Here is a 22,565-nt window from a genome sequence, read left to right on the forward strand (position 1 = left end):
TAGAGGACAATGAGAGGTATTGCACCTCATCTAGGGGACAATGAGAGGTATTGCACGCCATCTAGAGGACAATGAGAGGTATTGCACGCCATCTAGAGGACAATGAGAGGTATTGCACGCCACCTAGTGGACAATGAGAGGTATTGCACTCCATCTAGAGGACAATGAGAGGTATTACACTCCATCTAGTGGGGAATGAGAGGTATTGCACTCCATCTAGAGGACAATGAGAGGTATTACACTCCATCTAGTGGGGAATGAGAGGTATTGCACTCCATCTAGTGGAGAATGAGAGGTATTGTACGCCATCTAGTGGACAATGAGAGGTATTGCACGCCATCTAGAGGACAATGAGAGGTATTGCACTCCAACTAGTGGACAATGAGAGGTATTGAACTCCATCTAGGGGACAATGAGAAGTATTGCACTCCATCTAGGGGACGAAGAGAGGTATTGCACTCCATCTAGAGGATGATGAGAGATATTGCACTCCATCTAGAGGACAATGAGAGGTATTGCACTCCATCTAGAGGACGATGAGAGGTATTGCACGCCACCTAGTGGAGAATGAGATGTATTGCACTCCATCTAGTGGACAATGAGAGGTATTGCACTCCATCTAGGGGACAATGAGAGGTATTGCACTCCATCTAGTGGAGAATGAGAGGTATTGCACGCAATCTAGTGGAGAATGAGAGGTATTGCACGCCATCTAGTGGAGAATGAGAGGTATTGCACTCCATCTAGAGGACGATGAGAGGTATTGCACGCCACCTAGTGGAGAATGAGAGGTATTGCACTCCATCTAGTGGAGAATGAGAGGTATTGCACTCCATCTAGGGGACAATGAGAGGTATTGCACTCCATCTAGTGGAGAATGAGAGGTATTGCACGCCACCTAGTGGAGAATGAGAGGTATTGCACTCCATCTAGTGGACAATGAGAGGTATTGCACTCCATCTAGTGGGGAATGAGAGGTATTACACTCCATCTAGGGGACAATGAGAGGTATTGCACTCCATCTAGTGGAGAATGAGAGGTATTGCACTCCATCTAGTGGACAATGAGAGGTATTGCACTCCATCTAGTGGGGAATGAGAGGTATTACACTCCATCTAGTGGACAATGAGAGGTATTGCACTCCATCTAGTGGGGAATGAGAGGTATTACACTCCATCTAGGGGACAATGAGGTATTGCACTCCATCTAGTGGGGAATGAGAGGTATTACACTCCATCTAGGGGACAATGAGGTATTGCACTCCATCTAGTGGGGAATGAGAGGTATTACACTCCATCTAGTGGGGAATGAGAGGTATTACACTCCATCTAGTGGGGAATGAGAGGTATTGCACTCCATCTAGTGGGGAATGAGAGGTATTACACTCCATAGTAGTGGGAGGGCACTGGGTCATCTCCTAGTTAAAGTGGAGCTCCACCCAAACGGGGAAGTTCCGCTTCAAAGATTGGTCCCCCGCTCCCCATTAAGGGTTGGCACCTTTGGGGAGGGGGGTGGGGGGTTGATGGAGGTGGTACCCACCAAGATTGACAGGTACCCGCTCCCACTTGTGATCACCTAGACAATGGGAAGTGGAAGTTTTCCTCCCCCCTCCCTCCCCGTAGTGGAACACATGACAGGTCCTAGAAGACGACGGGACCATTCAGGAAGCTCAGGGCTTATCATGCATGCGCAGTGGGCACCCAAATGTGAAGCCGCACACTGTCACGTCCACTCGGAAGATGCCGGCACCAGGAGCACCGGCCGGCCGGTGAATTGAGCTGCTGTGCGATTGGAGCTCCACTACAACGCTCTAATACCAGAGCCCCGCCCCCCATTGCACCAATCAGCTCCTCCGACGTCTACCAGCGAGACTCCCCAGGAAGGAAAATGATTGGCTTAGAGGGGTGTGCTGATCGCGGAGGCATTGAGAGCCAGAAAGGGACGGGCAAAGTGCTGGATGTGGCCCTGGGGCCACAATTCATCCCAGGTCTGATCTATAGGAGGAGGAGCACACAGCTAGTCTGGCTTCCACCTCTCCTAGGTGTAGCCCACCTGACTCCACGGCAGAGACCTCCCGTCTGCCTGGGTGGCGCCCTCCTAACTGCCGGGGTGGAGCCCAGATTCATGGCCTGGCCTCCACAAAAAGGCCTGCACACACCTGTGCCATCAGCACGCTGGCTGCTCCCAAAATATGGGCCCAGGATTGGAGATTTCATCCCTCCCAAATCTCTTAGAAATCTCCAGGCTACAGGTCCCAAAACAGGCTTTACAAACCAAAGAGGAAACTTATAAACCCGTTTCCTCTGCATTATGAGAACTGCCTGGAGCCCCTCAACCTGCATGGTTGAGAATCCTGGGTCTCCATCATGATTTCCACCGTGGCAGGATACCGTACTGCCACAATATATATAGTGTATATAGTGCTCTCTGTATATATATATATAGTGTATATAGTGCTCTCTGTATATATATATATAGTGTATATAGTGCTCTCTGTATATATATATATATATATATATATATATATAGTGTATATAGTGCTCTCTGTATATATATATATATATATATAGTGTATATAGTGCTCTCTGTATATATATATATATATATAGTGTATATAGTGCTCTCTGTATATATATATATATATAGTGTATATAGTGCTCTCCGCATATATATATATATATAGTGTATATAGTGCTCTCTGTATATATATATATATATATAGTGTATATAGTGCTCTCCGCATATATATATATATATATATAGTGTATATAGTGCTCTCCGCATATATATATATATATATAGTGTATATAGTGCTCTCTGTATATATATATATATATATAGTGTATATAGTGCTCTCTGTATATATATATATGATCAATACACCATTTGGTGGCATTTAATGAAAGATATATCCCTGGCCATGTGGGATCTCCTGCATGGTGGGGGTTGGGGAAAAACCTGGCAACCTACCCTGTTAAATAATTGCTAAGAGAATTCATGGAAGAAGTCGGTCATGAACAGGGGCGGACTGACCATTTGGAAACTATGGCACTGCCCAAGGGCCCGGGGTTAGTAGGGGGCCCCATGAGATGACCCTGGTACCTTTTTCATAGGCTTTTTTGAGTTTGGGCAAGGACACAGGGGCCCTATTATTCCCTATTGCCTGGGGGCCCCATGAGTTGTCAGTCCGCCCCTGGTTAGGAGACACGGTCCATCAAATCACCAAGGGTTGGGTACGACCGAATGGATGGATAGATAGAATGAAAGATATTGGGCGCCATCTAGTGGACAATGAAAGATGTTGTACTCTGAATGACTCCACACTGACACCGCATCTAGCAGCTGTTATCAGTGGCGTATATATATATATATATATATACTGTATATATATAAATAATATGACCAATACACCATTTGGTGGCATTTAATGGAAGATATTGGGCCCCATCCTGTAGGCCATCTGAAGCCATACGAAGGAGTTTGGAGTCTCCGGGGTCCCAGTACATGTATATACCGTGTATACAAACAGAAGGATTACAGCAAAGCTTTTGTTTTCCTGAACATTGGATATTATTGACATGTAATCCTGAGATCCCTGGACCAATGAGCTCTGAGCCAGGCCATGTATGGTAGATCCCGTCACCTCGGATGTCACCATGATATGTGGATGCGGGAGGATTCTGCAACGATTACAAGGTGAGAGAAATGCTGGAATCCTGCGGTTTGGTTTCATTTTGAGGATAAAAGGGTCGGAATCTGTTGTGATGAAATCACAGCCACAGCGACATGTATTCACGTATTGTATGATGAGTGATTTCTATCCCCGTGGAGGCGTCTCTATAAATCATACAATTCGTTGCCCAACGCTCGATGTGTCTGTAATAATTATCAACAAAACGTTCTTCGGTTATAATGAGTGTCCTGAATGATCGTCTTCTACTTGTGCCGCATATACTCGATCTCTTCTGCCACGTATACGTGAATGACAAAATGAATGATTCCGCCATGTTTGTGCAAACCCCGTCACCGGCATTCCAAGACTCTCACCTTATGCTGTGACCCAATAAATATCGGGCCCCATGTACTTCCCCTTTATACAGGGCGTGAAATGCCAGGAATGGTTCCCCCTCCGCTCAGTCCGGATGTCCTTCAATCCACCTCCATCCACGGGAATCCTTCAGTTGTCATATATAGGAAGCTCAGAACAGAAGGATAGGAAAAAAAAGTAGGATCGTTCTACATGAATTCAGTCCTCTGTAGGGCGATCATTTCCATCCAATGATGGGACGTCCTTATGTTCCTCACCCATCCCCCGTCCACGTCAGTATAGAGATCCAGCAGGAGATTCCTCCCCATTGAGGTCTGATGGGTTCTCAGAGTCTTCCTCTCATTGGTGGAGCCGTGTATAATTTTGAGATGGAACAATTGGAAAACAAAATAATCTATAATATAATTTCTATTTCCTAGGAAGGATGCCATTGCCGGTGCAGAGGGAAGAGATGTGACCACAGAATGATCTCCCAAATGATTGCAGGTTTGCCTGGTGATAGGAACATGATGATGAGCACCAGATATAGGACTGCATTAGGGGTGACTGTCAGGGCAGGAGCGGAGGAATGGGCAGGCAGGCCTGTGGTACGATCACGCAGCGACTGACGCCAGCCGCCACCCACAGATCAGAGTCCCTCAGGGCGCGGAGTCTAAGCCCCAGGCTGCTCTTCACCAGGGCCCCTGATGGTGGGGATGGACTTGATGCAGACTGAGACCAGGTCACGGCGTCAAGTAACCCCAGCTGCGGTAACGACTGCCGCCAATGGCGTACAGCTGGTGGGAGCTAGATGGGAACACGTGTAGTGTAGTCAGACAGGCCGGGTCGATAACAACGGAGCAGACAGTACAAGACGGTAGACAAGAATACTCAGGTCATGGGCCGGGTTCAGCAACGGGAGGTCAGGTGATGGGATAAAGCAGAGAATAGTCTTGTCCAAGCCGAGTCGGTTACCAGGAGAGCCACGAGAACAGAACAAGAGCTTGCTGCAAAGGAACATACAGGACACGAATGCAAAGAGCCACTGCAGACAGCAGGCTTAAATGTGATCAGCCACACCCTTCTGGGGGAGGAGCCGCAGAGGCCTGAAAGCATAAAGGCTCCCACCATGCTTTGCAGGAACCTAAGATGGATGCCAGCACATGGAGCAGCACAACCTCAGGGGAAAGGTAGGACCTTGACAGTGACCTGTAGAATGTTTGTCCTGACTGTTCGGAGGTGGCCCTCAATCTGTGGGGATGAGCTGAACTGAGACGCGTTTTGTATCTCAGGTCACGCTAAGCATGATACAGATGAAAGACACGAGGAATGGGAGATGGCAGCCAATCACAATGACGGTCCCATTCTCAGGGAATCGAATACATACTGTCATGATATATGGAATGATTATAAAGACTAATCCCACACAGGACACTGAGAATCTGGAGAATGGAGGAGGACAATGTCTTCCTCAGCCGGTGGAAGAACTGGTGCGAATGTTTGAGGGGTCTCAAGCAGTAGTAGGTGGAAAGTAAAGCCATGTACCAAAAATTGCTGTAAATTTTAGAAAAAGAAAGTGATGAATACGAATATGTATTTTTTCCTGAAAAAAAGCAAATCAAACTCAAAATAAAAAAGAAGGTTGACGAACTGCAGAACAGAATTGGTGAGAGCCATAAAGAGGAAAATCTTATGACAGATTGTAACGGAACCGGACCCCGACTACACTCGGGTATTTCCGTTAGACTCCCGCTTCCCTGTCCGAACACAGATCCCCGGACACAACCGCTGACCATACAGGAAATAGACGGCACCAGATTTTTCTTAAGACAGGAAGTAGACGGCTTTATTTTAACAAAAACACAAGATATATACACAGGGCGGGAAATACAACCAGGAACAGGAAACACATCAGCAGGCCGTCCCATCAGGGGGAAGGGCTGCCGGAACCCCCCCCACCAAGCCAGTACAAGCACATGCATCCCATAATAGTTTTCAACCAAGCAAGACACACAATAGAACAATGGGACCTGGCAGTGAACAATGAACAACCCCCCACCCAAAGTCACTCCCGTCACACAGATATTCAAGTGTTTTTGGTGTCTCCAGTCTTTGGCACACACCATGACTATTGAGCAATTGAGGATCATTCCTGACACCCAGGTGATGGAAACCATCATGATTCCGAGTATATTCAATACCAGCTGCTCCAGCTCTGCTGTCCCCAGGCCGGTCCCAGACTGGAGCCTTCAACATCCACAGAGCACAATCATGGTGCCTGTACCAGGGGCTTACTATGAGACTGATGATCAATGCAAATCTGAACATCGTCATGTTTCACGGCCTCATAATGAGGAACATTTGGATCCGTCACAATCCGTCACACAATGAAATGAATTGAAGACCTCAGATATGTGGATCACATTTTCACTGTCCGTAGGCTATATTTGCATTGGTAAAACCAAACTCCATCATATTTGGGGAAGACCCTAATTTTGGTCAGGTTTCTGGGGCCCCATTGGGGACATTTTTTAATCATTTCATCCCTCTCCAATACCAGCACATCAGAAAGGGGTAGGTTGTCCTCTGGGGCAGGAAGGTACAGCACCCTAGAAATGTAATTTGTAAGAGATTTAAACCCTTCATCACTCTACTAGAAGTGCATTGGTGTTGTCTTTGTCACCATTACAGAGGTTTCTCATCAATCCCGCTCCTTGCATGTGCTCCCCTTTACCATCTCAGCAGGTTCACTGCCTGGAACATGAAACTGAAGAATGGCAGGAGGAAACTGGAGGACATGGGAAAGACAGCTGAGATCAGGAAGAGGAAACTAGAAGACAGGATGGAGGAGGTGGAGGAAAGGAAGAGATTACTGGAGGAGGAGAAGAAAATACTGGAGGACAGGAAGAGAACGCTTGGGGAACAAGAAGAAAAGACTGTAGAATAGGAGGAGGCTGGAGAACAAGAAGAGAACACTGGAGAACAGGAAGAGGAAATGGAGAAAAGGAAGAGGAATCTCAAGAACAAGAAGAGGACACTGGAGAACAGGAAGAGGAAATGGAGAAAAGGAAGAGGAATCTCAAGAACAAGAAGAGGACACTGGAGAACAGGAAGAGGAAATGGAGAACAAGAAGAGGACACTGGAGAACAGGAAGAGGAAATGGAGAACAAGAAGAGGACACTGGAGAACAGGAAGAGGAAATGGAGAACAAGAAGAGGACACTGGAGAATAGGAAGAGGAAATGGAGAACAAGAAGAGGACACTGGAGAACAGGAAGAGGAAATGGAGAACAAGAAGAGGACACTGGAGAATAGGAAGAGGAAATGGAGAACAAGAAGAGGACACTGGAGAATAGGAAGAGGAAATGGAGAACAAGAAGAGGAAATGGAGAACAGGAAGAGGAAATGGAGAACAAGAAGAGGACACTGGAGAACAGAAAGAGGAAATGGAGAACAAGAAGAGGAAATGGAGAACAGGAAGAGGAAATGGAGAACAAGAAGAGGAAATGGAGAACAAGAAGTGGACACTGGAGAATAGGAAGAGGAAATGGAGAACAAGAAGAGGACACTGGAGAACAGAAAGAGGAAATGGAGAACAAGAAGAGGAAATGGAGAACAGGAAGAGGAAATGGAGAACAAGAAGAGGAAATGGAGAACAAGAAGAGGACACTGGAGAACAGGAAGAGGAAATGGAGAACAAGAAGAGGACACTGGAGAACAGAAAGAGGAAATGGAGAACAAGAAGAGGAAATGGAGAACAGGAAGAGGAAATGGAGAACAAGAAGAGGACACTGGAGAACAGGAAGAGGAAATGGAGAACAAGAAGAGGAAATGGAGAACAGGAAGAGGAAATGGAGAACAAGAAGAGGAAATGGAGAACAAGAAGTGGACACTGGAGAATAGGAAGAGGAATCTCAGGAACAAGAAGAGGAAACTAAAGAACAAAAAGAAAACACCAGAAAACAGGAAGTAGAAATGGGAGAACAAGAAGAGGAGACTGGAAAGCATGAAGGAGGAAACAGGAAAACTAAATGAAGACACTGAAGAAAAGGAAAAGGAAACTGGAGAACAAGAAAAGGAAATTGGAGAACAAGAACAAAACACTGGAAAACAGGAAGAGGAAATGGAGAATAGGAAGAGGAACTACAGAACAAGAAGAAGAAACTGGGAAACAAGAAGAAGACACTGGAGAACAGAAGAGGAAACTGGAAAACAAAAAGAAGACACTGGAGAATAGGCAGAGGAAACTGAAGAACAAGAAGAAACTTGAGAACAAGAAACAGAAACTGGAGAACAGGAAGAGGAAACTGGAGAACAGGAAGAGGAAACTGGAGAACAAGAAGAAGACACACTTCCGGTTCCGGCGCCGCATGAGCTAGGGACAGTATCCCGCGGCTCCGGAACATAACGCATACAAAGCCAGCCTCCTGCACTGGAGGACTTACCTTAGTGGCACGGGAGTGCCCCCCGCACCTTCCGCACCCGATCCCATATGGAGCGGTACCTGCGGCCAGCGACACCCAGCCAGGATTCCACTGCTCGGGCTCAGAGGGACAGATCTCCCCCTCCAGCTGCCGACCATGCTGCTGACAGCAGCTATAACACACATATTGCAAATTGCAGCAGCACCAGCTCAATCCACCAGACGGCCAGCATGGAAACAGAGCCAGACCCAGGAACAGGTAGGAGAGAGGCACAGCCGCCCCACACTCCCCTGGTAGGACATGCTGATACTAGTAGTCCCACAGATCAATATGAAAAGATTGCACAGGCTGTCGCCTCTCTGTTGCTACCTACCATTACTCAGGCAGTAGACAGAGCAGTAACACAGGGCATAGAGCAGCTCAGAAGTGACCTGGGGGAAAACGCCAAACGTATAACCGAAGTTGAACATCGTCTCTCTGATCTAGAAGATGAGCTTCAAGCTATGCAGGCGGGAGTCACCCAATCCAAATGAGTACAACAGAACGTATTGGACAAGCTAGACGACTTAGAAAACCGCTCACGCAGGAACAACCTGTGCGTCATAGGCCTCCCAGGATCCTACAATTCAGGTTTATTATCTGATATCTGCTCTAAAGGCATTCCTGCAGCATTAGGAATCACAGCACCTTGCAGGTCGAGAGGGCAGACCGCCTAGGCGCACCCTCAAATGATAATCGGACGCCGCGCTCAACAATCGTCAAATATCTCAACTATGCTGACCGGGTAGTTATACTCAAGTCGTTTCGCAATTCACATTCCCTGCAGCTAGACGGTCATAAGCTGATTATTCGCAAGAAGTCTTCTGCAAACGCAAATCGTTCCAACAAATTTGTGCCACACTATTTCAAAATCGGTCAAATTCACCCCCGCAGACCCTGCCACAGTCCGCTTCACTCCGCCCGCCGGGGAACCCAAATCATTCACACACCCAGAGGAAGCCCTTCTGTACTTACAAAACAATCTACCCGACGTCATGGGCCCTCCACAACCACAGCATTCACCCCGAGACCCCGGCCCGCGAGACCAGCGCAGTCCACGAAAGGAACCACCAAAGCGCCAATGCGTCAACTATACATCAACAAAGCAAAGACCACCCTGATGGGCGCCGGGCACCTCACATCCCTACATGCTGGTATTTACTGCCTGTATTATAATGAACTGACTGCGATGTGCAGATATTTCTCAGGTTCTCTTTCTTTCTTTTTCAGGTTGATGTATATGAAATGTCTTACTTCATTCTTTGGCTGCTGCGCCACCATTCATAATAGGGCGAGCTGACCCCTCTTTCACTAGTGGTCCATGCTACAGTTGGGGGCCCTACTTTTCGTGTACCTGACAATGCAACTCCTCGGTGCAGGATCTACACCCGATCATTTCCGGTCAGGGGCGGACTGACAACTCATGGGGCCCCCAGGCAATAAGGGATCATGGGGCCCCTGTGTTATGATCCGCCAGGTGGTGCCCCTGGCTGCCCACTTGACAGACCTACCCAAAGCGTGGAGTCTAAGTCCCGGTCTGTGCTTTCACCAGGGCCCCTGATGGTGGGGATGGACTTGAAACAGACCGGGACCAGGTCACGACCTCCGAGCAGGCCCACCAGTGGCAGGGGGAACCTCCGGGGATTTATTGGTACCGGGAGAGCCAGATGTGAGGAGGACGGCAGGACCTAGCAGGATGGATCACGAGCAGGGGTCCCGTGGGGTAGGCGAGGTACAGAATCGGCAGGCGGAGAATCGTCAGGTCACACGCAGGGTCAGCAGGATAAGTCAGTCCGTAGAGAGGTCAAAACAAGCCGGGGGAAGCCGGGGGTCAGGATGGGAGAAGACAGAGTAGTCAGGACAATCCGGGTCAAACACAGGAGTAGGCAGCGTAGTCAGGGTCAAAAACACAGGTACAGGACTCAGGAACTCAGATAGACCTTGCGGCGATTACTGACAGTGCAGGGCATCTTTAAATATTGCGCCCTGCACTGTCATTGGCCGCCCAGGACGCGCCCCCGGGCTGTCATTGGCCGCCTGAGGCGCGCCCGCGGCTCCCACTGCGCATGCGCGGCGTCCTGTCATCCACGGCTCGCCGGGACCTGGTGCCTGTGTCCCGGCGTGAGCCGTCGCCAGCACGCATGCGCCGGCCGACAGGACGCCGCGATCCCTGACACCCTGTGTCCTTGCCCAAACTCAAAAAAGCCTATGAAAAAGGTACCAGGGGCATCTCACGGGGCCCCTACAGACACTGGGCCCTCGGGCAGTGTCCGAGTTTCCAAATGGTCAGTCCGCCTGTTTCCGGTAACGCATGCCAGAGATAGGAGACGACATGCGGAATAATGTGAGGTCCATGATGACTATACAATTCATTGTTACTTTTATTTTTACAATAGACCCCTGTTGGGTCACCCCGATATTTGCACCCCTCCCCCCCTTCTTTTTTTCTCTTCTATATATTCTTCTCTTACCCGGAGACCCCACAACGCCCTATTTTCCCACAATGCAACGAGAGAACAAGGACCACAATGCTGAGTCCACAAAACCACCACTACATAGGGAAGATAGCAATTGTTTTGTGAACACCCCGGTACCCACACCACTATGCCTCGTGTAGTATCATGGAATGTTACGAGATCGCCCCATAAACGTATGGCCGTCCTCCGTCATCGTAAACGTATGAAAACAGACATCGCGTTCCTCCGAGAAACTCATTTAAAACAAAAGGACTTTATGCGTATGAAAAAACAATGGGTGGGACAGGTGCTGGGATCGCCCGCGGGCAAAGTGGGAGTAATCATCCTCATACATGAACGTCTCACACCCGACGTAACGCTAGCCACAGATGAGGAGGGACGTTACGTCACTGCGCACATCAGAATAGACTCCTCCCCTCTGGTATTGGTTAACATATACGCCCCGAACTCCTCACCCAAACCATTCTTCCAAGATCTATCCTCAAAATTGTCGAACTTTATGCTTCTTCCATTGATGAGGACTTTAACCAATCTATGAACACACTGGAAGATAAAAGTCGTCCAAGAACATTGTTCCCTCCCCTCACCATGTGATGCCTGTTTATGTGTCCTTGCTTTATAAGCCAGTTATAGACTTGGGAGGCGGACATTTTTTATTTGCAAGATAAATTAAAACCCTCTATCCCAAATTACACATTTAACTCCACCCCCCCCCCCAACACGAACGCTATGGAACAACTTCACAGAAGCTTTACAATTCACGGACGTTTGGCGTCTGACACACCCAGGAGGGAGAATTTACTTTCTTCTCCCCCATTCATCATACTCTGTCCACAATTCATTACTTCTTCATCAGCAACATTCTACTACAAAACCTCAAGGATTCTACTATACAGGACACAGCGATCTCCGACCACGCCCCGCCTTCTATATCCACACAACACACGCAGCTCGACCAATCCGTACATGGCGTTCCCTTCCTTTCTGGGAAATAATCAGGGCTTGCTCCGGGTATTAACCCCTCGCCTACCGGGCACTTCTACCCCCTTCCTGCCTACAGGGCACTTCTACCCCCTTCCTGCCTACAGGGCACTTCTACCCCCTTCCTGCCCACCGGGCACTTATACCCCCTTCCTGCCTACCGGGCACTTCTACCCCCTTCCTGCCTACAGGGCACTTCTACCCCCTTCCTGCCTACCGGGCACTTCTACCCCCTTCCTGCCTACAGGGCACTACTACCCCCTTCCTGCCTACCGGGCACTTCTACCCCCTTCCTGCCTACAGGGCACTTCTACCCCCTTCCTGCCTACAGGGCACTTCTACCCCCTTCCTGCCTACAGGGCACTTCTACCCCCTTCCTGCCTACCGGGCACTTCTACCCCCTTCCTGCCTACAGGGCACTACTACCCCCTTCCTGCCTACCGGGCACTTCTACCCCCTTCCTGCCTACAGGGCACTTCTACCCCCTTCCTGCCTACCGGGCACTTCTACCCCCTTCCTGCCCACCGGGCACTTCTACCCCCTTCCTGCCTACCGGGCACTTCTACCCCCTTCCTACCTACAGGGCACTTCTACCCCCTTCCTGCCTACCGGGCACTTCTACCCCCTTCCTGCCTACCAGGCACTTCTACCCCCTTCCTGCCTACAGGGCACTTCTACCCCCTTCCTGCCTACCGGACACTTCTACCCCCTTCCTGCCTACAGGGCACTTCTACCCCCTTCCTGCCCACCGGGCACTTATACCCCCTTCCTGCCTACCGGGCACTTCTACCCCCTTCCTGCCTACAGGGCACTTCTACCCCCTTCCTGCCTACCGGGCACTTCTACCCCCTTCCTGCCTACAGGGCACTACTACCCCCTTCCTGCCTACCGGGCACTTCTACCCCCTTCCTGCCTACAGGGCACTTCTACCCCCTTCCTGCCTACAGGGCACTTCTACCCCCTTCCTGCCTACAGGGTACTTCTACCTACTTCCTGCCTACCGGGCACTTCTACCCCCTTCCTGCCTACAGGGCACTACTACCCCCTTCCTGCCTACAGGGCACTTCTACCCCCTTCCTGCCTACAGGGCACTTCTACCCCCTTCCTGCCTACCGGGCACTTCTACCCCCTTCCTGCCTACAGGGCACTTCTACCCCCTTCCTGCCTACCGGGCACTTCTACCCCCTTCCTGCCTACAGGGCACTTCTACCCCCTTCCTGCCTACAGGGCACTTCTACCCCCTTCCTGCCTACAGGGCACTTCTACCCCCTTCCTGCCCACCGAGCACTTCTACCCCCTTCCTGCCCCCTGGGCACTTCTACCCCCTTCCTGCCTACCGGGCACTTCTACCCCCTTCCTGCCCACCGGGCACTTCTACCCCCTTCCTGCCTACCGGGCACTTCTACCCCCTTCCTGCCCCCTGGGCACTTCTACCCCCTTCCTGCCTACCGGGCACTTCTACCCCCTTCCTGCCTACCGAGCACTTCTACCCCCTTCCTGCCCCCCGGGCACTTCTACCCCCTTCCTGCCTACCGGGCACTTCTACCCCCTTCCTGCCTACCAGGTACTTCTACCCCCTTCCTGCCTACAGGACACTTCTACCCCCTTCCTGCCTACAGGACACTTCTACCCCCTTCCTGCCTACAGGGCACTTCTACCCCCTTCCTGCCTACAGGGCACTTCTACCCCCTTCCTGCCTACCGGACACTTCTACCCCCTCCCTGCCTACCGGACACTTCTACCCCCTTCCTGCCTACCGGGTACTTCTACCCCCTTCCTGCCTACCGGGCACTTCTACCCCCTTCCTGCCTACCGGACACTTCTACCCCCTTCCTGCCTACAGGGCACTTCTACCCCCTTCCTGCCTACCGGGCACTTCTACCCCCTTCCTGCCTACCGGACACTTCTACCCCCTTCCTGCCTACCGGGCACTTCTACCCCCTTCCTGCCTACAGGGCACTTCTACCCCCTTCCTGCCTACCGGGAACTTCTACCCCCTTCCTGCCTACAGGGCACTTCTACCCCCTTCCTGCCTACAGGACACTTCTACCCCCTTCCTGCCTACAGGGCACTTCTACCCCCTTCCTGCCTACAGGACACTTCTACCCCCTTCCTGCCTACCGGGCACTTCTACCCCCTTCCTGCCTACAGGACACTTCTACCCCCTTCCTGCCCAGGCCAGTTTCCAGCTTTCAGCTCTGTCATACTTTGAGTGACAATTGCGCGGTCATGCAACACTGTACTCATATGACATTTTTATCTTTTTTTGTGTGACAAATAGAGCTTTCTTTTGGTGGTATTTAATCACCTCGGGGGTTTTTATTTTTTCTTAAACAAAATTTTTTTCTTAGTTTTTGTTATAAAATTTTGTAAATAAGTGATTTTTCTCCTTCACTGATGTGAGCTAATGAGGCTGCAGTATTGGGCACTGATAGGCTGCACTGATGGGGACTGATAGGCTGCACTGATGGACACTGATGAGGAGGCACTGGTAGGTGGCACTGATGGGCATTGACAGGCATCTCTGATGGGCACTGAAAGGCGGCACTGATATATGGCACTGATAGGCGGCACTGATGCACACTGATAGGCACCACTGACTGGCACTGATAGGCGGCACTGACTGGCATTGATAGGTGGCACTGAAAGGCATTTCAGATGGGCACTGATATGTGCCATTGATAGGCACTGATATGTGGCATTGATGTGGCACTGATGAGCACTGACAGCTGGCATTGATGGACACTAACAGGTGGCACTGATGGGGCTACACAGATCATCAGGGCACACTGATCATCAGTGCCCTGATGATCAGTGTACATGTCCCCTCCGCGGAATGCAGATTACCGGCTCTCTGCTCCTCTCCTCTGTCAGCGCGACAGCTCGTGAGGAGAGAAATGCCGATAACCAGCATTTCCCTATTTACATGCGATCAGCTGTGATTGGACACAGCTGATCACATGACTGAGCCGACATCTTCGGCTCTTTCCGTGGCTCGGTGATCCGCTGTGTCCGAGGGATACAGCACACTGCCGATCGCTGCGCTGCGCACTCCCTGAGCCGCACATGCGCGGTGAGAATGGGAGGATGTCATATGACTCCTCCCAGAACGAGAGAACCGCCTTGCGCCCGTCATTGGACTATATGGCGGGTGGGAGGCGGTTAAATACTGCCTGGAGTGAGTTGTGTGAAACAAACGCAGAGCACCAAGCACACCCTAATCTTTTCTGGGAGACAGGCAAGGCGGCCCTACGAGGTAGAATCATAGCGTTCACCTCCACCTACAATCCTTCTCCGAAATTACACAGTAGGAAGCCTTCCTCTAAGACAGGCACAGGAAGACCTAGAAGATCTCAACTCCCCTGAAACTAGGAAAGTGTGGTCCAAGGCCAAACATCACTTTGACACATGGGCAGCAGCTCAGGAGGCCAAACATCACTTTGACACATGGGCAGCAGCTCAGGAGGCCAAACATCACTTTGACACATGGGCAGCAGCTCAGGAGGCCAAACATCACTTTGACACATGGGCAGCAGCTCAGGAGGCCAAACATCACTTTGACACATGGGCAGCAGCTCAGAAGGCCAAACATCACTTTGACACATGGGCAGCAGCTCAGGAGGCCAAACATCACTTTGACACATGGGCAGCAGCTCAGGAGGCCAAACATCACTTTGACACATGGGCAGCAGCTCAGAAGGCCAAACATCACTTTGACACATGGGCAGCAGCTCAGGAGGCCAAACATCACTTTGACACATGGGCAGCAGCTCAGGAGGCCAAACATCACTTTGACACATGGGCAGCAGCTCAGGAGGCCAAACATCACTTTGATACATGGGCAGCAGCTCAGGAGGCCACGCACCAATCCCATAGTGACCTGCAATTTCATAAATTCGGCAACAAGCCGGGCAAGCTGTTAGCACGACTATGTAAAAACCTTTCACCCCTACTCTCTTTCCATCTTTGAAAGATGCACGGGGAACATTGAAAAGCGACCCTTCAGACATCATTTCCATTTTAGAAAACTTCTACCAAACTCTATATGGCTCGGATCCTATAGACACTGCTGAAGCCACCTCCTTCCTGGACCTTATTTCGTTGCCACAGTTGGACCCTTCCTCACTTCAAGCTCTGAACGCTCCCATCACTCAGGCGGATATTTCCCTAGCCATTAAATCAACCACGAACGGTAAAGCCCCGGGCCCCGATGTCTATACAGCCGAATTCTACAAACTCATGACCGAAACCATTTCCCCTACCTTATGATCAGTGTTCCAATCCATTCAGGTGGGAGGGGACTATTTCCCCTCCGGATTTCATTAAACTGATTGCCAAAAAAGATAAAGACCCAACGGAACTTGGTTCATACCGGCCAATATCCCTGCTGAACCTCGACGCAAAACTCCTGTCAAAAATTATCGCCTCTCACCTAGCAACTATACTACTTACTCCTATCCATCACAAGTGGGTTTTGTGCAGGGCGTTTGGCAGCCTCGAATATTCGTAAGGTCATATCTGTCCTGAGTCAAGCCTCGAATGGCACACCCCAAGATGCAGCAATAATCTCTTTAGACAACGTCAACTTCGAATGGCTCTTTTTAGCACTTCAGAAGTTTGTATTTGAAGGCTTTTATATGCATCTGATCCAAGCCATTTATTCATCCCCAACAGCCCAAGTTATAGCAGCAGGCCACATCTCTAACCCCATTCACCTTCACAAGGGCACCAGACAGGGCTGCCCTCTATCTTCCTTACTTCATTTAACTGCCCCTATGGCACGCCCAGACTACCCTTACTTGAACCGCCCCATGGCATGCCCAGAGTATAGCTACCTGGGATGCCCCTGAGTGCTTGAGCCATCGCTACCTGCTGAGTCCCCGGGAGCCCGATGTCCCTAGAAAGCTGGGTGGGAGCTGTGCTGAGGCCAGACTCCACAGCTAAAGTCCCGTTGAATCCCTGTGGGACTGATGTTGCCTCTAGTATGCTGTGTGGGAGCTGTGCTGAGGGCAGCCTCCACAGCCAGAGTCCCGCTGAATCCCCATGGGTCTGATGTTGCCCCTAGTATGCTGTGTGGGGGCTGTGCTGAGGGCAGCCTCCACAGCCAGAGTCCCGCTGAATCCCCATGGGTCTGATGTTGCCCCTAGTATGCTGTGTGGGAGCTGTGCTGAGGGCAGCCTCCACAGCCAGAGTCCCGCTGAATCCCCGTGAGCCTGATGTTGCCCCTAGTATGCTGTGTGAGAGCTGTGCTGAGGGCAGCCTCCACAGCCAGAGTCCTGTTGAATCCCCCTGAGCCCACTTACCGTGGGTGTCCCTACAAGCCGCATGTCGCGGAGTGCCATGAATTGTCCTGATTGAGTGTCTTTCATAGTTCAATAAAGCTTTGTGTGTTCTCCATCTTCTTTGTGTGTTCTCCATCTTCTTTGTGTGTTCTGTCCCGCCTACCCTCCGTCACACCTTAGTATTATATAAATGCCCTCTCGCAACTCCTCCCATTACGCTAAGTCTACCTTATTTGCCGCACCATTACCTCTCTGACTAAATATGATGCAGCATTTGTGTCATAACTGTCTCACCATTTTGTTTTGACTTACCTTGTTAAAACCCAATAAATATTCTTTTTAAAAAAAGAAGAAGACACTGGAGAATAGGAAGAGGAAACTGGAGAATAGGAAGAGGAAACTGGAGAATAGGAAGAGGAAACTGGAAAATAGGAAGAGGAAACTGGAGAACAGGAAGAGGAAACTGGAGAATAGGAAGAGGAAACTGGAGAATAGGAAGAGGAAACTGGAGAACAGGAAGAGGAAACTGGAGAACAGGAAGAGGAAACTGGAGAACAGGAAGAGGAAACTGGAGAATAGGAAGATGAAACTTCCAACAAGTAAAAAATAACTGGAGAAAAGGAAGGTGATGCTGAGGAACAAGAAGAACTTGAAAACACGAAGAGGACACCGGAGAACAGGAAGAGGAAGCAAGAGAACAAGAAGAACACACTGGAGAATGGGAAGAGAAAACTGGAGAATAGGAAAAGGAAACTGGAGAATAGGAAGAAGACACTGGAAAACAGAAATAAATAACTGGGAGACAGAGAGAAGACACTGGAGGGCAAGAGAAAGAAATGGAAAGGACAGGGATAGAAAACTGGAGGACAGAAAAAGACAACTGCAGTATTTAACGGGAAGATGAAACATACAGTGGGGATGGAAAGTTTGGGCACCCCAGCTAAAAATGTGTATTAATGTGCATAAAGAAGCCAAGGAAAGATGGAAAAATCTCCAAAAGGCATCAAATTACAGATTAGACATTCTTATAATATGTCAACAAAAGTTAGATTTTATTTCCATCATTTACACTTTCAAAATAACAGAAAACAAAAAAATGGCGTCTGCAAAAGTTTGGGCCCCCTGCAGAGTTAATATCTTGTACTGCCCCCTTTGCCAAGCTGAGACCTGCCAGTGTCATGGATTGTTCTCAATCATCGTCTGGGAAGACCAGGTGATGTCAGTCTCAAAGGTTTTAAATGCCCCGACTCATCTGACCTTGCCCCAACAATCAGCACCATGGGTTCTTCTAAGCAGTTGTCTAGAAAACTGAAACTGAAAATAGTTGACGCTCACAAAGCTGGAGAAGGCTATAAGAAGATAGCAAAGCGTTTTCAGATGTCAATATCCTCTGTTCGGAATGTCATTAAGAAATGGCAGTCATCAGGAACAGTGGAAGTTAAAGCAAGATCTGGAAGACCAAGAAAAATATCAGACAGAACAGCTCGCAGGATTGTGAGAAAAACAATTCAAAACCCACGTTTGACTGCACGATCCCTCCAGAAAGATCTGGCAGACACTGGAGTTGTGGTCACTATTCCACTATAAAGAGATACTTGTACAAATATGGTCTTCATGGAAGAGTCATCAGAAGAAAACCTCTTCTACGGCCTTACCACAAAAATCATCGTTTGAACTTTGCAAATGAACATATAGACAAGCCTGATGCATTTTGGAAACAAGTTCTGTGGACCAATGAGGTTAAAATTGAACTTTTTGGCCGGAATGAGCAGAGGTACGTTTGGAGAAGAAGGGGCACAGAATTGAATGAAAAGAACCTCTGTCCAACTGTGAAGCATGGGGTTGGATCAATCATGCTTTGGGGTTGTGTTGCAACCAGTGGCACAGGGAACATCTCACCAGTAGAAGGAAAAATGGATTCAATAAAATTTCAGCAAATTTTGTATGGTAACTTGATGCCATCTGTGAAAAAGCTGAAGTTAAAGAGAGGATGGCTTCTACAAATGGATAATGATCCTAAACACACCTCGAAATCCACGCGGGATTACATCAAGAGGCGTAAACTGAAGGTTTTGCCATGGCCTTCACAATCTCCTGACCTCAACATCATTGAAAATCTATGGATAGACCTTAAAAGAGCCGTGCGTGACAGACAGCCCAGAAATCTCAAAGAACTGGAAGACTTTTGTAAGGAAGAATGGGCAAAGATACCTCAAACAAGAATTGAAAGACTCTTGGCTGGCTACAAAAAGCGTTTACAAGCTGTGATACTTGCCAAAGGGGGCAGTACAAGATATTAACTCTGCAGGGGGCCCAAACTTTTGCAGACGCCATTTTTTTGTTTTCTGTTATTTTGAAAGTGTAAATGATGGAAATAAAATCTAACTTTTGTTGACATATTATAGGAATGTCTAATCTGTAATTTGATGCCTTTTGGAGATTTTTCCATCTTTCCTTGGCTTCTTTATGCACATTAATACAGACTTTTAGCTGGGGTGCCCAAACTTTCCATCCTCACTGTACATAAAAGGAAAATGCAGAACAGGAAGAAGATGCTGAAGAGCAGGAGGGGGTACTATGAGACCAGCTGAAGGACATCTAAAGGCAGAAAGTTTAACCTAGAGACAGTGTGGGACAGAAGTGGACAATGGAAGCCTGAAAGGATACATGGGAGGACACATAGTACACTGGAACACAGGAAGAGGAAATTGAAGGACAGAAAACTGGAGGACAGGAAGAGGAAACAGGGAAACAGGAAGAGGAAACCGAGGTACAAGAAGGAGGACACTGGAGGACAGGAAGAGGACACTGATAGACAGAAGGACACTGGAGGACAGGAAGAGGACACTGATAGACAGAAGGAGGACACTGATAGACAGGAGGAGGACACTGATAGACAGAAGGACACTGGAGGACAGGAAGAGATCACTGATAGACAGAAGGAGGACACTGATAGACAGGAGGAGGACACTGATAGGAGGAAAAAATGTGAATTGGAAGATAAGAAGAATAAGATTGGAAAACAGAAGAAGCTGAAGAAGGGGAGGGACATCAGGGACCAAGAATAGGACACCAGGGACCAGGAATAGGACACCAGAGACCAGGAATAGGACATCAGAGACCAGGAATAGGACACCAGAGACCATGAATAGGACACCAGAAACCAGGAATAGGACACCAGGGACCAGGAATAGGACACCAGAGACCAGGAATAGGACACAATAGACCAGGAATAGGACACCAGGGACCAGGAATAGGACACCAGAGACCAGGAATAGGACACCAGAGACCATGAATAGGACACCAGGGACCAGGAATAGGACACCAGAGACCATGAATAGGACACCAGGGACCAGGAATAGGACACCAGAGACCATGAATAGGACACCAGAAACCAGGAATAGGACACCAGGGACCAGGAATAGGACACCAGAGACCAGGAATAGGACACAATAGACCAGGAATAGGACCACAGGGACCAGGAATAGGACACAAGAGACCAGGAATAGGACACCAGGGACCAGGAATAGGACACCAGGGACCAGGAATAGGACACAAGGGACCAGGAATAGGACACTGGAAGAGGAAGCTGGAGAGCAGGAAAAGGGCAATGCAGGGCAGAAAAGTGAACACTAGGGATCAGAAAGAGAACAAGGGATGTCAGAAAGAGGACGCTGAAGAACAGGAGGAAGAAATGGGACTACAGGACGAGGACACTGGAGAACAGTAAAGGAAAACTGGAGGACAGGAAGTGAAAACTGGAAGATTAGAAGAGAAAAGGGAGAAGAGGTGGAAACACTGGACAACCAGAGGAGAACAACTAAGAAGAGGAAAAGAAATCGGGAGGACAGTAGATGTGAAAAAAAAGAGATCAGGAAGAGGAAAATGTAGAGCAGGAACAGAGTATTTGTGTACTGCAGAGGACCTTAAAGTGACAGATTGTAACATCGAACGCATTATTATATTCGATGTCTAATTATTGCTGCCTCCGGCCTGCAGACTCGGGAACACCCCTGATATATATATAGAAAACATAATTTTTTTTCAGAAAGACAAGATATAGGGATTGATTTACTAAAACTGAAGCCCTCAGCATCCGGTGCGGCCGTGCATGACGGCCAATCAACTCCTCACTTCAGCTTGTTGAATGAAGCTTTCACAATAAAACCTGGAAGCTGATTGGTTCCTCTGCAGCAGATTTTGTACTCTCCAGGGTTAGTGAACCAGTAGGTGTTTCTGGGGAAAAAACAGAAGAAAACATATACCGTATGTTTTATTGTGTGTGGATGTATTGTCGTTATCTTGGATACATATAAAAGGTGCGGATCCCGGGGGAGCAAGAAATGCGTGTGAAACGCGTCAATCCATGATGCCAAGTTGCAGGTATTTGTATGAACTCACCAAATCCAATTACAGTCAGGTCCATAAATATTGGGACATGGACACAATTCTAACATTTTTGGCTCTATACACCACAATGGATATGAAATAAAACAAACAAGATGTGCTTTAACTGCAGACTGTCAGCTTTAATTTGAGGGTATTTACATCCAAATCAGGTGAACGGTGTAGGAATTACAACAGTTTGCATATGCGCCTCCCACTTGTTAAGGGACCAAAAGTAATGGGACAATTGGCTTCTCAGCTGTTCCATGGCCAGGTGTGTGTTATTCCCTCATTATCCCAATTACAATGAGCAGATAAAAGGTCCAGAGTTCATTTCAAGTGTGCCATTTGCATTTGGAATCTGTTGCTGTCAACTCTCAAGATGAGATCCAAAGATCTGTCACCATCAGTGAAGCCATCATTAGGCTGAAAAAACAAAACAAACCCATCAGAGAGATAGCAAAAACATTAGGCGTGGCCAAAACAACTGTTGGAACATTCTTAAAAAGAAGGAACGCACCGGTGAGCTCAGCAACACCAAAAGACCCGGAAGACCACGGAAAACAACTGTGGTGGATGAGCGAAGAATTCTTTCCCTGGTGAAGAAAACACCCTTCACAACAGTTGGCCAGATCAAGAACACTCTCCAGGAGGTAGGTGTATGTGTGTCAAAGTCACCAATCAAGAGAAGACTTCACCAGAGTGAATACAGAGGGTTCACCACAAGATGGAAACCATTGGTGAGCCTCAAACACAGGAAGGCCAGATTAGAGTTTGCCAAACGACATGTAAAAAAGCCTTCACAGTTCTGGAACAACATCCTATGGACAGATGAGACCGACATCAACTTGTACCAGAGTGATGGGAAGAGAAGAGTATGGAGAAGGAACTGCTCATGGTCCTCAGCATACCACCTCATCAGTGATCATGGTGGTGGTAGTGTCATGGC

The 22,565-nt window shown here is 48.7% G+C and overlaps 1 protein-coding gene across 1 annotated transcript in view; it reads right to left on the reverse strand.

Annotated features, from left to right (window-relative positions):
• Positions 1-8,976, reverse strand: part of LOC149470622 (uncharacterized) — a 44,104-nt gene extending 35,128 nt beyond the window's left edge. The window contains exon 1 of the mRNA XM_089661611.1: positions 8,825-8,976. Within this exon, the coding sequence (XP_089517737.1) occupies positions 8,825-8,921 (97 nt within the window). The 5' untranslated portion in view covers positions 8,922-8,976. The remainder of the gene's footprint in view (positions 1-8,824) is intronic.
• Positions 8,977-22,565: the final 13,589 nt, after the last annotated feature.

The sequence above is a fragment of the Staurois parvus genome, unplaced genomic scaffold, assembly GCF_062004578.1.
Source record: "Staurois parvus isolate SC_StPar_1 unplaced genomic scaffold, SC_StPar_1.0 ptg000034l, whole genome shotgun sequence".
In the NCBI taxonomy this organism is placed as follows: domain Eukaryota; kingdom Metazoa; phylum Chordata; class Amphibia; order Anura; family Ranidae; genus Staurois; species Staurois parvus.